We start from the raw sequence: 17836 nt of genomic DNA, 5'->3' as shown, positions 1-17836 counted from the left end.
CTGACTCATTTTTAGGCTCATGCCCTAAAATGAGGTGTCAAAATGGATGTACGGCTTAGATAAAACATATACATCATGGTGGGCCTCACAGATCTTCCATCAGCTAGCTGGCTGATGTAGGGGTCACCAGCCAATCAGGTTTCGGTCGAATGACACGTAACAAGTGAGACCCAAATCAATAAACAACTAAGATATTTCACATGCATGCTACAATGGCACGTGTTGAGAGCGAGTAGGATTGGAATGTCTACTCCTGCGAGTAGCCTTATCACTGCTCTTTCATTCCACCATTTTCAATCTCCTTTTGACTATGATGGTGATAGTGCTGCAACTTCCTCAATCTCCCAAAAATCCCCACCAACGAAATTCTGCAGAAATTCAGGTTCTTCCATCTACCACCAGATTGGTTTTCTCTTCTCTTCTTTTTTGTTCTTTTTTCATTTCAATTCTAGTATTGTATGGAATATAGGATTTGATGAGATGGGAACTAAAACATAGTTGTTTTCAATCCAATCTAGGATTTCATCAGATGGGCACTAAAACATGGTTGTTTTCAATCTGCATTCTAAGAATTTTCTGGCTTCAATCCATCTTCGCTTCTTTTCGCCCCGTCGACAATCTTTTGATCGACTGCGGTGGAAATGCTACATTGAAATTCGACGATGGTCGGACTTTCAGACCCGATTTGGGTTCGCCGAATGTCGTCTTGTCGCCCAATTCCGGCATTGTGGTATTGAATTCTGATACAGGTCCGCATACTCTGTATAAAACTGCTCGTGTTTTCACTGTTCCATCAGTGTATACGTTTGCGGTCGAGCGGGCAGGCCGCCATTGGCTGCGGCTGCATTTCTACGCCATTGTGAATCCGCATTATAACTTGAATTCGGCAGTTTTTTCGGTTATGGCTGATGGATTTACCCTGCTTCATGAATTTTCAATCCCGGCGCCTGCCAAACGCTCATCTGGTTTGATGAAGGAGTATGTGGTTGATGTGGGTTCGGATTTGAAGACATTGTCGTTGACGTTTTCTCCGTTGAATGGATCGATTGCTTTTATTAATGGGATAGAGGTGGTATCGGTTCCCGTCGATCAGTTCCCTTCTATTGCCGCAGCCGTTCCTGTGGGTCCCGCAATTGAAATCTCTAATCAGGTAGCTTTCGAGACCTCCCATCGGATTAATGTGGGTGGCCCGCTTTTGAATTCGGAAAATGACACATTATGGAGGATTTGGGAACCTGATCAACCATTCCTTGTCAATGTGGCTTCCGCTCGTTCTGTTTCCGTAGACCCAGGTTTGATAAAATACCCTTCTGGAGTTTCAGATAGAATTGCGCCAAATTGGGTTTATTCAACTGCCCAAGAAATGGCGGATGCGAACGTCGGAGATCAGAATTTCAACATCTCGTGGGTGTTTGGCGTCGATCCTGGTTTCCGCTACTTCATTCGGCTGCATTTCTGTGACATCGTAAGTGAAGCTCTGCATAGTCTGGTTTTCAATGTCTACATCAACAACCAGTCTGCCCTCAGCTCATTTGATATATCAAGCAAGACGATGGAACTATCAGCTGCTTATTTCGTCGATTTCGTTACCAATGATTCGATCACATCAGAGAAGATAATGGTTCAAATTGGCCCACCAGACCTGATGAACACACCAGCCAATGCGATCCTCAATGGTCTTGAGATCATGAAACTCAGTAACTCGGACAAAAGCTTCGATCAATCTTACAGTTTGAATTCCATCAGTTCAAATCATCCAAATAAGAGAAAATCAGTATTACTTGCTGTCGCATTTTCTTTGGGGGGACTTGCTCTTTTGGGACTCAGCATTGCGGCTTACCGCCTGTATTTCAGCCGTCCAAAGGAGCCAAAGCGGGACCTGGCCTGGTTGCCTCTTCCGACCCATGCGGGCCACTCAGAAACGAAGGTTTCAGCCCACAGTTATGCTTCCTCAGCACCTTCTTCGGGTCTAGGCCGTGTTCTGTCATTTTCGGAGATTCAAGAAGCGACAAAGAATTTCGATGAGAACTTGGTTTTGGGTGTGGGTGGATTTGGCAAGGTGTATAAAGGCATGCTAGAAAATGGCGTCCTTGTCGCTGTCAAACGCGGCAATCCACGGTCACAACAAGGGCTAGTCGAATTCAGGACGGAGATTCAAATGCTCTCTAAGCTTCGACATCGGCACCTTGTTTCCCTAATAGGCTACTGTGAAGAACTCAATGAAATGATCCTTGTTTATGAGTACATGGCTGGTGGGCCACTCCGGAAACACATATACGGCTCAGATCTCCCACCGCTGTCATGGAAACAAAGGCTAGAGGTCTGCATTGGAGCTGCAAAGGGGCTGCATTACCTTCATACTGGGGCAGCTGAAACTATCATACATCGCGATGTTAAGACAACCAACATTCTACTAGATGAGAACCTTACTGCGAAGGTGGCCGATTTTGGGTTGTCTAAGACAGGCCCCACATTGGATCAGACCCATGTGAGCACCGCGGTTAAAGGAAGCTTTGGATACCTTGATCCAGAGTACTACAGAAGGCAGCAGCTGACGGAGAAGTCCGATGTGTATTCATTTGGGGTTGTGTTGATGGAGGTCTTGTGTGCACGGCCCGCGATCAATCCCTCCCTCCCAAGAGAACAGGTCAACATAGCTGAGTGGGCCATGCATTGGCAAAAGAGGGGCCATCTTGAGCAGATCATTGACTCCCATCTGAGGGGATTGGTAAACCTCGATTCTTTAAGGAAATTCGGCGAGACAGCAGAGAAGTGTTTGGCGGAACAAGGCAGCGAAAGGCCGACAATGGGAGATGTGCTGTGGAACTTGGAGTATGCTCTTCAGCTGCAAGAGGCTTCTACACAGTCCATCATCGACGATGACAGCACAAATAACATTCCAGACCTTCCGGAATGGATTCCCCAAATTGAGTCTGTCGATCACAACAATGCCGGTATTGTCAGCGAACAAGAATCTGACATTGGTACGACTAGTGAAGTTTTCTCACAGCTGATGGATCCAAAAGGAAGGTAATTCATGGGAGTAAGCATTAGGCCATGTTTGGATGCACTATCGAATCGAATTGTGATAATTAGTTCAATAGAGCGGAAATTACCAAATTGAAATCGCATGAACAGTTTCTGAATTGCGATTATGTTACTTTCAAGTTCGACAGCAATCACAATGTTGTCACTTCCTCATTGTACTAAATTTTGCAATTCAAAACAATGGTGCATCCAAACATAGCCATTTGTATGTTGTTTTGCAGAGAACATTGCATTTTGGTTCTCATACAAAAAAGCATATGAAGCCAGCAGCAGATGAGCAATTTCAAGCATCCTTTTGATTCATACTTCAAATCAGCCAGGTATTTATTTGGGTCTTTGTCCATTGTCTCTCCTCATCCAACTTGTCTAGTTCTCAAACTCACTGTGTTGACTCAAAACTCACCCGAGTTGACTCAATTGAACTCTGGGTCAATTCATTTTGCAGACTCAGCTTACTGATTTAAATGGCTAAGAGAGGTAGTAGTTGATTATGACACATATCGTAACAGTAACGATGGTGGCCGTTGATTTCAATCCAATGATTTGACACTTGGGCAGTTTAATCCATTGATTTGCACACTTCATTAGGTTCAGCACACATTTCGCAAGTAACCATGCAAAATCACACTAATGGGATGATTCTAATCATTTGATCAAAGGGCTATAAAATGAATGGCTATGATTGCTTATGGTAAAATAGGTCCAATCAAGCATTTGAACCATTCATTCATTGGGGCCAATCACAGTTTATGGTTCTAAAGAATCACTTGTTATCAGAAAAATCTAACCATCCCATCTATATCTTGAAAAATGGATGGCTACAAAAAGTAAGGCCAACTTACAGATGGATCCTCTCACCTGATCAATGTAATTTTTGCATGATAGCTGATGGAATCTGTGCTGAACCTATTGGATGGTCTAGATTGATCAACTGGAATGTCTGTCCTACTACAATAACATTGTTCTGAACATGGATTGTTTGTCTCTAATGTAATATTGTTTATAATAATTAATTGAGTTTATGAGCTTGAAGTAGAATGGTATTTGATATGACCCAACTCGACCTAGAGACGAATCAAGTTGGGTTTCTGAGTTTTCAAACAATGATTTCTCCCACTTTCCTTTATGAAAAAACCTGCAAACAGTTTTGAAAAGAAACGATTGGGGATTTTCTGCAGATTGAAAACTTGGAAACTTTCTACCACTTTTCTTTAGGAAAAAACCTCCAAACAGTTTTGAAAAGAAACAGTTGAGGATTTTCTGCAGATTGAAAACTTGGAAACCCAACTCAAATCAACGTTGATTCATTGGAAGAAAAAAAAAACTCAAATTATCCATCGTCAAAGCTGATTAAGCTTTGGAGATTGCAGAATTCAATCTTGGGAGGAGCATGAATCACATGTTCCCATTCGTTCATTATGTGGGCGGGGATCCCATGCATGAGACTTGTCTGTCAAACATCTCCCACAATCCGTTGGTTGTGGGAGAGAATGGGCGGTTTTGTAAGTAAAACAAACGCAGTTAATGGATATCGAAAGGCAAAAACCAAACAGCTCATGAGAAATGCAAGAAACCTTAGGCCCTGTTTGGGAATCAAACTACAAATTCATGGATTTAAGGAGCATTTATTACAAATGAATTTTCTTCGTTCTTATAAGATGCTCTCATTTTGACAATATAATGAACTCTTAGTGTTTTTTTTTCTTTTGTTTGTCTTTCTTTCTTTCTTTCTTTTTGGGGATTTGAATTTGCCTCAAATCCATGGAGGTATGAAGATGTGGATTTTCCAAATTCGCAAATTCCTGACAAAAAACAAACATGAGAGATTTGAAATCCATGGATTTTAAAAATCTCTACCCTAAATTCCTCACCCCAAACAGCCCCTTACTATAAAAGTGACGCATGTGATCGAAGAAAAACGACTATCCTAATATGAGAAACATGCCTCTGCTCTTTTACCAAAGTTTCATTCAGTTCTCACATGCACATGTCGAGAAATGGGGCTCACATGCCCCTTTGATTGGTTCAAATGGTCGCAGGACCCATAAATCCGAGTATGATGCCGTTTTCTGACTGGTGAACCAATCAAATGTAGGGCTGTTAATGGGGGCGCTTGAGCCTGGCGAAATCAAAATTTTGATTGGGACCGACCCGTCGGGCATGGTCTGAACAGTTCAAAATCCGGGCCGAAGCCTAGGCCCAGCCGTCGACAGCCCTAATCAAGTGCTGTCCGGGCATTTAACATTTTGGGCATGTATGCAAATTACAAGAGAAACAAACATTGATAATAATAAAAATAAAAATTCTGCACGATGGTTTGCGGCCGATGGGGATCGTCCATTGAAAATCCTGGAATCTCCTCACATGTGCAATGTTTTCATGTATGGTGCATCAGCCTTATGTTCAGATGTCCAAGAATATCCATGGGAGATCAGCCCAAAAAACCCAATTCCATTCGATGTAATGAATAATCAGATCGACTCGAAGACTCAACTCAGTATCTAAATAAGTTGTTGAGCTCAGTTTGCAAAGTGACTCAAGTTGACTCAGACGAGATTTGAGTTGACTCAGCGAGTACTAGAAACGTGATCGACCATCTTCATGATCCAAGGGATGACAGTGAGAGAATGACCAGCCGATCCAGAAATGGGATTGGTATAATCATCTTCAATAATAAGAGGCCCAGTCCTAGCATGTGTTCGACAATTGTCAACTAGAAATCCATTAGCGGGCCCACCATGGTGGAATCTAACCATCTATCTGCTAGATACACTATTTCAATTGGATGCTGAATCTATGGAAACACCATTAAAGCGACATATCAAACCAATCTACAGTATCTCCTTTGAAAAATAGAGCAAAAGAGAAACGCGGCAACGATCGGTGTGACCTGAAGAGGTGATTTGCTGTGCATCTGCCAAAGTCGCATACATGCCAACATGGCACACGTACGTGAGAGTTGGGGACATTCATCAGGTGGGACCCACTGCGAGCCGAAAATAAGTCCGCCCACTCATCAAGTGGACCACATGTGCTCAATGAATACAGACTATTAGCCGATTTTTCAATGCCCAGTAATTTCACTCATAAACATGGGGTGGGCCATCCTGATTTTTGGGCCATGGAATGTTCACATCATGCTCTACCTGATGATTTGCTTGGGTCTCTCACATCTGCACCACATTGGTCAGCATACTGCGAATCACCTCTCCAATCTCCCTTCCGTCGAATCTCTTAATTTCTCAAGGCAATCTGATCATGGTCGTAGAAATCTAGATGAACTTTACACCTACTGATTCTGACATATGGGACACCTAATGATGGCAGATTGAGACCATTTATCGACTTTTAGGGGGTATAAAAAATCCCGGTCGCATGTCGAAGCTACAAACAAAATGTCCATAATCTCACCCGAGTATCAAAGTCAACTTACTTGGACTTGCTCCCAAAAGTAGGTAACTCTCCACCGACGCCCGACGATGACATTCTGCACTAATCAGAAAATCGTCCACATTACAACTAATCCATGTATAATGAAAGACGGGAGATAAAGAACATAAGAAAAACAGAGTCTTACAGAAAAAACAACATACTATTTCTAAACAATCAAACCATATGAAAACATAGATTGAAAATCCAAAACGAATGTTCACATTGAAGATCAGATTGCAGTAATAAACAATGGTTGGTGGTTGCATTAGAGAAATGACCGAATACTGCAGCTGACGGAAGATGATACTCCAGCATTTGGGTAATGAAGAATTCTATAGAGAATTTCGTGTCGACATTCGGACTTTTGGTGAATTATTTTAGATATGTGGCCTGTTGGAGTTGTGGGTTATAAAAGTCTGAAAGAAATGACTGTTTTGTATTAATAAACAAATGGACATTCTATTGATTAGTCTTGCATTGTTAAGGACTCAAAGAAAATGTCCTGTGAAGAAGAACAGATGAGTGTTGCAGTTCAAGGGCCTGTTTGGATGAACCCATGATTGAGAATGGAGCGAATGCATATCAGCCCATCTGCATTTTGCTCAATTGGAGCCTTCTGGTGCATCGCGATAAAAGCGGATGGAAGAATGTGATAAGTGATCCTGTTTTGCAAAAATGGGCCAGAAATGAGAATTTGTCCGGCCCATTATCATCCGAACCTCATTTTCGACAGGGGATGGCCATTTTATGGATGGTCCAGACTGGGTTTTGAACTCCAAATGGCCCACCTCACGAAAAGGGGGACCCATTTGGAGAAAAGAATCAATATCATTAGAAGATGAAAATAATCCAATTACCCACACAAAGTAGCGAAAAAAAAGAAAAACAGAGAATAATGACTGTAAGGACCTGCAAAATTCTATTTAGAGCAATTATATCTTGGGGGAAAAGACCGCCGTGTGGGTTCGGCACAATTTATTTTGTGGAAACTCATCCACCATATACATTGGAAAGCCAAAAATTTTAATCCAGACCATACAAATCATGGGGGCCCAATTGCACGTATACCTCAAACAGACCATACAAATCATGGGGGGCCCATTGCACATACACCTCAAAGAAAAAACTGATCAGATGATTTTAATCCTCTGATATTGCATATTTTAACATGGATTGCCGACCATTCATAGTAACTCTATCGGATGACGGGCTGGCTGGTTAAAATTGTCCTGTTAATACAACTTCCATGCTACGCTCCATCCAAAAGGGCCCCACAATCGGATGGCTTAGATTGATGTACATGTAACATGGATGCCATGGATGCCACAAGTCTTTATGGCTAAAGCCCACCCCCATTACATTTGACTTAGCCCTGCTAAAACCTCCAAAACCCGCCCACTTCGATTCCTAACACAGCGATTATTCCTTTCCTCCCATAAAGACCAAAGACCAAACGCCTGCCAAAGTCTCCTAGTACTGTTTCAGAAACAGCTAGGGCTGTTTGGGTGACCCTGTTATTGTGATACATTTTGGAACTTAATTCACCCCAATTCAGTTTTCAGAGCAGATCTCCTTCATATCATGCATTAAGAAGGTTCCTAGTCAATACAGAAACACACTGCACCATATTTGCAAGATCCACCTTGCCTGATAACATCCAAATGAAAGAGAAAATAGCTGATTTATATGCACCATGAGAAACAAACATGCGTAAGTTTCAAATAATTCACATTCCATAACAGAATCAAACTTCATTAATTGGAAGAGTGCTGTCGATAAAGAGCAAACAAGAACATGTCTTTAATCTCAGAATATCTCATTAAGGGAACAAAAAACTAATTACAATAAGTTAACAATGTCATCAAACTCCAAACCATTCCTTTACATCTTCAGCATTTCAAATGAGTATAATACAAAATAGAAACTATTTGCTTTGAATCACCTAACAATGCAATGCAATGCAATTCAATGCTTCTGATTAGGCCACAAATGCGTGTATATAATGTCGTCATTGAATCCTTTGACATTTACCAGTCAAGCTTTGATCAACCAATAAACCATTACCACCAATAGAAGGTAAGAATGCTCTCTTCTTCATGCACGGGCCCACCGCGCTTGAAAAGTTCAACATAGCCGTAGAATGCACCTGAGATGCACGGTTTGGATTTTCATGACAAGACATGGAAGTAGAACTTTGAACAGGAAAAGTAGGATTTATGATTGGTTTCTGAAGAATAGGTGTTGGTTCAGGGCCTTTGATTGAAACGGGTGGGATTTGAAATGATTGCACCGGTGGCGGATTGCGCCATTGAGGAAGCGGTCCAGCCACGAGAAGCGTCTGCAGCAGTGGGCCGGCTTCCATTACAGCCTGCAACAACTTCCCTTTCTTGGGCAATGGTTTCTTCATTGCGAGCTGATCGATAATTGCAGAAGCTGGATCAATCTGAGACATTTCAGACGAGATAATTCCCATAGATGATGTCCCATTATATTCTGGGAGTAATGGGTGATTTGGCAATCCTATATTACTTGAGTCGGCCACGTTTATGTTCGAAAGGTCGGGTGAGGGGTTCGAGGAAACCCCATCGAAAAAGGAGTCTACAGGGGACGAAACATGGGATTGACGATTGTAAGTCTCAGATAAGCTGTCAGATTCCGTGATGCTCGAATTTCCTTTGGTTGGTATGATCGGTGACGGGCTCTCGGGTTGAAGAATCGGAAGAATGCAGCTGGGTTCTCTAGAGCTCGATTGCATTATCTTGTTAAGCAATCTCTGCAATTGATTCTTTGCTTCGTCTCGTTCTTGGAAGGCTACATTCAAGAGCTTAAGTAACTGGTTCACATGCTCTTCGTTTCTTCTCTTCTCTTCCTTTGCGGCCATCACTGTTGATTCTAATTCCAACTTGGTGTAAAGAAGCGTATGTTGCAACTCCTCGACACTCTGTTTTAGTAAAATTCATTAGAAAGGACTCAGTCATCAAATCTATAGCTAATAAAAGAAGACAGTTAGGCTGTTAAATAGAGATATGTGTTTGTATTGTATTCTATCGTATGACAGCAAGATATATGGAGTTACATTTTAAGGGATGAAATGCAACATATGAAAGGAAATAAAAAGGAGTAACCAATTAATCTAGTGAGACCATACAAACATCCATTTCATCTGTTTGATTCTTCTTTCATTCCCAAAGTCTGTTTTGGAGGACAAAATGCATTGCCATGGTGTGTCATGAAGTGGCAACCATTACATGTTACGGGGTCGTAATAGGTGTAACGACCGTTACGAGAAAAATGACCCGTAAAGGCCATTATAGCCCCTGTAATGGCCCATTATGCCCCCATAAAGGCCATAACGATCCATTACGGGGCCGATGCAGGTTTTTTTTATTTTCTTTCTCGATTAAAAAAAAGAAGAGAGAGATCGTAATGGCCGTTACAGGGGCTGTAACAGCCCTTACAGCCCATATCATGAAGGCAATGGTTGTGGCCATAACTGTTACAGAATACCTTGCGCATTCCCCACAAATCATTATTGGAATCTGTTAGAGAGAAATAAATGTTGTATATTTATTTTCGGTGCTTCATTGGGACACCATACCATTTCCTTAACAAAATAGGTTGGGAAGGTCATTACTCATTAGCTCACTATCAATTTTCCCCAAATTCCCTTCTCATGCTCTTCTCCAATAACAGATTTGTTTGAGATCTACAAACAATTCATGGCGAAAAATGCAGCGTAAATGAAAGCTTGCTTAACACTTTCTTTCTTTCAGTTTAGAGGTCCCACCGACAGCATTTGGGCATCCACCAAAATGCTGACTTAAACAACTCCTGAGACCACGCATTTGAGTAGTTGCATTTCTTTATAGATATAGTAAATGCATCTCCATGAGTTCATACCAGCATCAATAGCTTCTGACATTCCAATCATTTATAACCACATCTTTATTTGCAAAAGAAAAGAGACCAGATGCACTTTCTTCATTTAAAAAAGGTATGGGTATTTTTGGACAGCTCCTTAGTTCACACATAACCAACACCACAAGCTCAAAGGAGTCGGTGTTCACACCCATTTCTGGTTTATTTAAGAAAATTGCAGTTGCCAATTTTAGAGCTAGAAATTACAAGAAATGTACCTCTTCAACAGATTTATATCCAACATTCCAATTTGTTTCATTTGCAAGTATAAAATGTCCAGAAACTTTCATTAAAAACAAATAGATGCGCTTTTCACATTATCAGATGCTTAAATCAAATTAATATGAGAATGATAAAACACAAACATAACAAGGAAAATAAAGAAATGGCCACCAAGACAATAAAATAAACACTGCCTTCTGGTACTCCCCTACAACTCATAAGCCTCAAATTAAACTTGCATTTCTTTCAAATCCAACTTGAAATTTCCATTTGGACTTTTGTTTGAGAACAACACACGAATATGGGGCTGGCAATTGCAATTCAATTAGATAGTGCATCCAAATGCACCCAAAAAGTACCTACTCTGAAACAAAACATGAATTTCACAAAAACACACGGCCTGGAAAATGGGTATAAAATCTGAAAATCCTAATCAATCCAACAAAATCCAAAACCCAAAATAAGATTCAAAACAAACCAAATTTGGCAAAAGAAAATAAATTTCACAGAAACCCACAGCCCTACTTGTGAAGAAAAAAAAACAATTAAAAAGCTCAGATCCCAAATACAATCTGCCAAAAACCCAAGACCAAACACCATCCAAAAGAAGCCACAAAACCATAATAAAATACATTAATTGCAGTCCCTTCTTTTGATAGCTAGGCCCATTTTTCTGCCATTTCCTGACAGAAAGTTCCAGACTATAAAGAAAGGATGCAAATATCATTTTCCACACAAATACCTATAAAAACTCGGAGACCCAAAAACCCCATCTGACAAAAACCATAAAAACCATTTACCCAAAAAATCATTCAAGAGGGGGAAAAAAAACCACAAAACGAAAAGCACGACATTCCACAGAAATGCATTTTACGAGCACACATGTGAAAGTGGAATGTCAGAAAATGAAAAAGCACAGAATTCCACAAATACAAAGATCTCTGACAAAACCAATAAAACCCATCACCCAAACACATGATCCAGAGGTACCCAAACATGAATTTTTTTATTTGCACCCACTATTTTGATATACACATACACAAAGTGCATGCCTACATTGCAATGCCAATGAGTCCCCAAAGGGGGTGTATCTTCAAACCAAAGGGTGTAAATATCAATTCCCAAACAACAGAAAACCCACGTCTGACAGAAAGTGGATGACAACAATGCAATGACAAAGAGTCCACACAGAGGGTGTATCTATCAAAACCAAGGGGGTGTAAATATCATTTCCAAAACCAAGTACACATAAACCCACAGCTGACAAAACAAAGTGCATGGCAACATTACAATGACAATGAGTTCAAAAAGGGGGTGTATCTATCAAAACCAAGGGGCCGAAAATATCAATTCCCAAAACAATTAAACAGAAACCCACATCTGACAAAACCCGAAAAAACCCATTACCCAAAAAAACAAAAAAAACAAAAACCAAAGAATGAAGAGTGAAAAGAAAAAAGAAGCCAAACCTGTTGATAACCCCATACAGAAGCCATTCCTTCCATTGTATCTCTTTTTCCTTTTCCTCTCTTTCTTCTCTCTTTCCCTCTCCCTAAAACCCAAAAAATCAATACTCAATATTCAAAACAGGATTATGGGCCCTTCTTATAAGGGCTTTTCACAAACTTCCAGACACCCAATCCACATCATATATTAAAATAAAATAAAATTGAATAAAATACAATAAAGGAATGTGAAAAAGCTTGTATAGAAACTTCCCATTTTTCATGTCTGTAAAAATAAAAAATGGAAAACCCAGAAAAACCCTCCACTCTTTCAGGCTTGCTGTCTATCAAGAAACTCCCTAGATTTTCTCCCTTGGGTCTCTGTCATTCTTTTAAAAAAAAAAAAGAATAAGAAAAAAAAAAGAATAAGAAATTAGAAAATGATGTAATTGGTCCACGTACACGTGCTAATGCGGCGTACGTGGGAGTTAAAAGAGGCCATTCACCAGGAGGATCCGTTAGGAACATTCGGGTCCACTCATCAGGTGGGTCTATCAAGAACAAGCCCCCTCATGAGAAGCCATTCGGGTCCACTTATCAAGTGGGTCCATCACCACTCAAGTCATCAGGTGGGCCACAAGTGTATTTTTGAATGTGAAATCTTGGGAATTTTTACATAAATATTTGTTTTTAGTGTATTTTAAAGAGGTGATCACATGATTAACGGATCAGATCTCTCACACATGTTCCTTGCATGCATATGTGCGGAGGGACGCTTCAAATCCTCACGCGCGCGAATACATTCTACAAAAGCTGCCGTTTTTAAAGGGGGTAAATGGTTGGTGCGCTTTTTCTCGCGCCGTTTGTAAAAGGAAAGTTTTCCAGTAGAATTCATATGCGCGGCGAGTGCAATTTGGGTTTGTATACGTCACACACGTGGATACGAGGCACACGTGTTTAGTAGATGAAACAAACCACCAGTCAATCCCGTTTGATAACCTTTATACATATCAAGAATCAAGCAACTATGATGGTTATGTGGGCCGCATCTGTTCCATACATTAATGAACGGTGAAGATATTCTCTAATTATAACGTGTGTCTCACTTGATAATCAGATAAAATAAGCATTGAGATGTGGAATTTATAGATTTGAAATCGTTTGATGAAAGTTCCTGATATCTCACACGTGTGAATTTGGTTCCATTAGTGTGGCGAACACACTTACGAAGTATACTCCACAGAGTATACTTACTATTCGAACCTAGACGTCAATCGTTATACGATGCTCGGGTCAGCGCTTGTACAGTTACCGCTCGGGTTTTCATTTTGTACACAGGCGCGTGTGTGGCCCACCTTTCAGTGATCCAAACCGTTGATGTTATAGGACGCCTAACTGTGGCCAAACCCTTTAAAATGATGATCTAAAAATAGACAGTTGAGAGAGAAAATGTAGCAACGGTTCATAATCAACCAAGAAAAAGGCCCAATAATAGTATCCTCCAACATAGGGAGCTTTTGGATAGGAAGTCCCATAGTATCAACGTCTTGGATTCATTAAATTAGCCCATTTATACGAACTTAAAAGCCGAAATTCCGCCCGAGCATTCTGAAATTCCTATCAACTCATCTTTGATACTCAGAAGAGTATATAACGCTTGATACGCAGGCACTCACGAACCGTACACGTTGCACAAAATCGCTCAAACTAAACAGACTAAATCGTAAAACCCACCGTCAGCTCTTTGTTTTTTTTTTTTTTAAAAAAAAAAAAAAAAAAATTTAAATCCCAACCTTTGATCCGTAGCCACTTGATATTTTTCATTGTAGCCGTCCAACAAATTTCCACCAATTGGATAGGTAAATCACCCAGTAAACTTAAATTTTAGTTCATTATACATCTAAAGTGAGACCCATGATTTGAATAGTTTAATTTAAATTACTTGTATGCCACGTATGCATTTTCTAAGTAAATTCTAAGTGCCTGCGTATCATCCATGACACTCTGCCAGAGTATCAAAGTTTTTACCATGTGGACTCTATACACGGTGTATACTTGTCTATTGATGACCTGTACATACACAGCAAAAGACTAGCCACTTATCTCTGGAGTGACCAACTGATCATACCATACAATCACATCCATCTAATAAATACATGGCATACATGTATCTCAATCTCAACCGTTGAAATTGTACACTCAGATCAAATTATGGAATGGGGGCCACAATTTGGATGGTCGACGTACAAGTATGCTATTTGCACAAGGCGTGAGTATTATACACCATAATCTCTCAGTGCATGGCCTTCTTTTGGGTCTACTGCTGTACTTCTCTGTAGATTAAATGGACCCTACTATTACGGTGGGCTGCACTTGATCTTTTGCCCAACGCATGTTCCACAATATCTACTGTGCCTTTGGATGAGTTGCCTTATTTTCTCTGTATCACGTGCCAACGGGTTACACATGCATGACATTTGAGCCGTAGGTTGACTTACCTTGAACATTCCACGGTCAAAAAGTCTCCAAGCCCACTTAGCAGGTGCACCAAAGTGAATATTCAATAAGAACGGTTTGTTATTTTCTGCTAACCATCCATTTTCCTCATCCGCTTAAAGCCAATCTGATGAGCTGATCAGCCTCTCCCTTTTTTTGGGCAGGTGAGGGAAACAGTGGGCTCCATCTAATGAACGGACCGGATCTCAAATACGTGTGGAAATATGGCACGTGTGTCTCCAATAAAACCCTCGAATCTAAAGCGAGTGAATCCCTTTGTTAGAACTTTTTTTTTTTTCTTTTTTTTTAATCCTCTGTGAACTGCCCAAGAAAACCGAAACGAATCATGTTAAGGTTGACTTGAACTTGTAGTCCCTCCCTGAGAGGGAAGTTATTTGATACTCTGGCAGAGTATGATGCTTGATACGCAAGTACTTAAAATTGTACACGTGTCCTATGTTAGCTGAAATTAAACTGACTAAATCGTGCAATTCACTAAGCCACTGTCCCAGAATCAGTTTTTTGGAGCAATATTGACCTCTGATTTTTGGACACATGATATTTTTCATTCTAGCCGTCCAATAAAAAAGCGTAGATTTTGGTTAATGACACATTTAAACTGGGAACCATAACTTGGAAGATTCATTTTCATTATCTGTATGCCACGTATGCAATTTCTAAGTGGTGCGTATCATTCATAACCCTCTGCCAGAGTATCAAAGTTTTTCTATTATTTTTAAATCGATACTCGTAAACCGGATAAAACCTGGCCGAAACCACCAAAAGAAAACCGGGTTCTATGTAGGAGGGAGGCTTACGGCTACTCGCAAGCTGAATCCTACTCCTCGCACATATGCTAAATATCACATGTATAATGTAATCCGAGACGTTCGTATCGTGGATACGGCCTTTGAATTTTCCCGTATTGATAATTAGACTATTTAGATTCTTATTTTGGCTAAATAAATGAGCTAAGTATCGACCATTGGTAATTAATATTTGTCCACATTAGAAATTTTTTTGGGTACGAATATATACTTTAGTTTTAGAAGATAAACGAGTCGGATTGTCCACACATGTTTCCATTACACGTGTGGAGATAGTAAGTTAGATTAGATACTCGCGCGAGTAGCTTCTGAAATTTGTTCCTTCCCCACCTCTCTTTTGTCGTTTTGTCAGGCCTCGGACGCCATATTCTCTCAGGGAAACGGGAATATTTTCATTTGTTTAGTACCGACAGGCGGTTTCGGCACTCCTCTCTCATGGGTTCTCTTACGAGGAAAAGACAATCTCTCTCTCTCTCTCTCTCTCTCTCTCCCTCCCTCATTGGTTCTCCTCTTTTGGATGAGGAAAAGACAAACCCTCTCTCTCTCCTGTATAGATATAGTTAATGGGTTCTCATTTACAGGAGAAGATGACAAGGTCTGTTGATATATATAAAAATGAAGTGGGCCTTGTTCAACGCATCTTGTTCCAGCTCTCGAGAGGATTCATGAAAGTTACACAATTCTTTTATCTTTCTCACGAATGCTCATTGCACTCACTCTCCTCACACGTTGAAACAACTACTACGTGTGTGAAATTAGGCAAATACAATCATCACAGGTACGACACTACTACCCAGGACTTGAACCTTTCATGAGATTCTCTTAACCGTTCATTTGTTTTGTACAGGTGTGGCCCACTGGATGGTCACATATATGGACAAACTTGTATGATCTTACACACATGTGACTCCTTTTCACGTGTGAGGAGGGTGCACTTCATGTGCAACTGGAATTAACTCTGCACAGCACCATCTTAACCGTACAGGTGTGAGGAGGGTATGGTTTAAGTTTTACTTTATATATATATAGAGAAAGAGAGAGAGAGTTAAGTCGAGTCAAACTCTACTACATTTGAACTCTGGCTTATTTTTAAAACGAATTGAGTCGTATAAAACGTGATCCTTTTTGAATCATTATTCGAGTTGAGTCAAATCAACCTATTTTGAGCTAGGCTGAGCGGGCTTTTCAAGCTAGCTCGGCTCATGTACAGCCCTAATTACAATGTTTGGTATAAAGTGTAAGACTATTATTAGGTGGGTCACACATGATCATAGGTTTATGTTTGATCATTAAATTATTTATATTGAATGATTAATTGGACCTCATTATATTTGTGATCATTGTAAATACATTTAGGGTGAGATGCTTGAACCCTGATCCCTATACATGATTATTATGCTAAATATGAAAATCATTTATTTGAAGACCTAAAGGAAAGAAATGTAATATATAAACTTCTCTAATACTCTTTCTAGAGTAACCGTCTACGTGTTTGCCGCGTGTACTTTGATGAAGGAGCTGTGTCGAACTTGTACAGGCTACGTATATTAAAAAAAACAGAAAGGATTCATTACCCTTTTCATATTGGCGTACGTGAGATGAGTTTGAGCGGGAAATGTACTTTGCCAGTTTTATTTTTATAGTAGGTAGATATACGGTGGAACTAGCTGCGAAGAACCGAGATATAGTACAACCATATCTCCAGAGTACACGTAGCAGAATGATGAGTCGATCGGAGGCGCCCATCTAGTGCTAGCTCTGATGGACGGCCAATGCTTCAACAATGATACATATTGGACGGCTCTTTCCATAATTTTTATCCACTCTCCTACACCATTAACTCTTTTTATCTAGTGTATCGATTTGGAGGCCAATGATAAGAGAGATAAAGGATCGCAAGATAGATTTATATTTTCAACCATTTGATATCCACAGCATTAAAAACTTGATTGACGGTCCCGATTGATAATTCGCCTGGCCATCTTTCAGTTCGGTGCCATCCTGCTGGATCACGATGGTTTGTATATCACCCGAATAAGTTACATGGGGAAGCTGATGAAGTGGATCAGTGCCGTTAAATTTAGTGCATCCTGTCCATTGGTGCCCCTACTTTAAAATGGCACCCAATACATAATCCTATTCGTTGATTAATTTTATTAAATCTAATTTTATTTAGACCGTCTATTTGAAGGCCACTATAAATATATGTACGATAGTAGATCCTGCATTCTATTCAACGGCCAGATACCTATGGATAGGTTCAGATCCTCGGTCGGTATGGATCCGTCTACCTGCCCGCCATATATAACTATGAACTGAGTGTCCATCCTCATGGGGTGCATGGAAGCCGAAATAAGCCTAATTGGACAATCCCAGCCGTCCAATTGGCGTTCATAATGTGCAAGATTGTAAAAGATCCGCATTTTTTATTTGACAATAGAAACTAAG

The 17836-nt window shown here is 40.3% G+C and overlaps 2 protein-coding genes across 4 annotated transcripts; one reads left to right on the top strand and one right to left on the bottom strand.

Annotated features, from left to right (window-relative positions):
• The first annotated feature begins 215 nt into the window (after positions 1 to 215).
• On the top strand, positions 216 to 3521 carry LOC131253006 (receptor-like protein kinase THESEUS 1). Of its 2 annotated transcripts, XM_058253823.1 has the most exons (3): positions 216 to 382; positions 519 to 3030; positions 3270 to 3521. In XM_058253823.1, exons 1-3 carry the CDS (start codon positions 244 to 246, stop codon positions 3307 to 3309), a joined length of 2691 nt encoding a protein of 896 aa, XP_058109806.1. In that variant the 5' UTR covers positions 216 to 243; the 3' UTR covers positions 3310 to 3521. The 2 variants fall into 2 exon arrangements, with proteins under 2 accessions (XP_058109806.1, XP_058109807.1); XM_058253824.1 differs by having other exon boundaries at positions 217 to 382; positions 519 to 3521.
• LOC131253007 (uncharacterized) lies at positions 2794 to 12401 on the bottom strand. 2 transcript variants are annotated; one of them, XR_009174787.1, is made up of 4 exons: positions 12090 to 12401; positions 8428 to 9421; positions 6482 to 6535; positions 2794 to 2933 (listed from the first exon to the last, which is right to left on the bottom strand). XR_009174787.1 is itself a non-coding variant. In XM_058253825.1 (2 exons), the coding sequence occupies exons 1-2, from the start codon at positions 12123 to 12125 to the stop codon at positions 8489 to 8491; spliced, it is 969 nt and encodes a 322-aa protein (XP_058109808.1). In that variant the 5' UTR covers positions 12126 to 12401; the 3' UTR covers positions 8278 to 8488. The 2 variants fall into 2 exon arrangements, 1 of the variants encoding a protein (XP_058109808.1); XM_058253825.1 differs by lacking the exons at positions 2794 to 2933; positions 6482 to 6535 and having other exon boundaries at positions 8278 to 9421.
• Between the last annotated feature and the right edge of the window lie 5435 nt (positions 12402 to 17836).

The sequence above is a fragment of the Magnolia sinica genome, chromosome 8 (assembly GCF_029962835.1).
Source record: "Magnolia sinica isolate HGM2019 chromosome 8, MsV1, whole genome shotgun sequence".
In the NCBI taxonomy this organism is placed as follows: Eukaryota; Viridiplantae; Streptophyta; class Magnoliopsida; order Magnoliales; family Magnoliaceae; genus Magnolia; species Magnolia sinica.
Note: the sequence above shows the minus strand (reverse complement) of the source record. Positions and strands in the feature narration are given on the sequence as shown.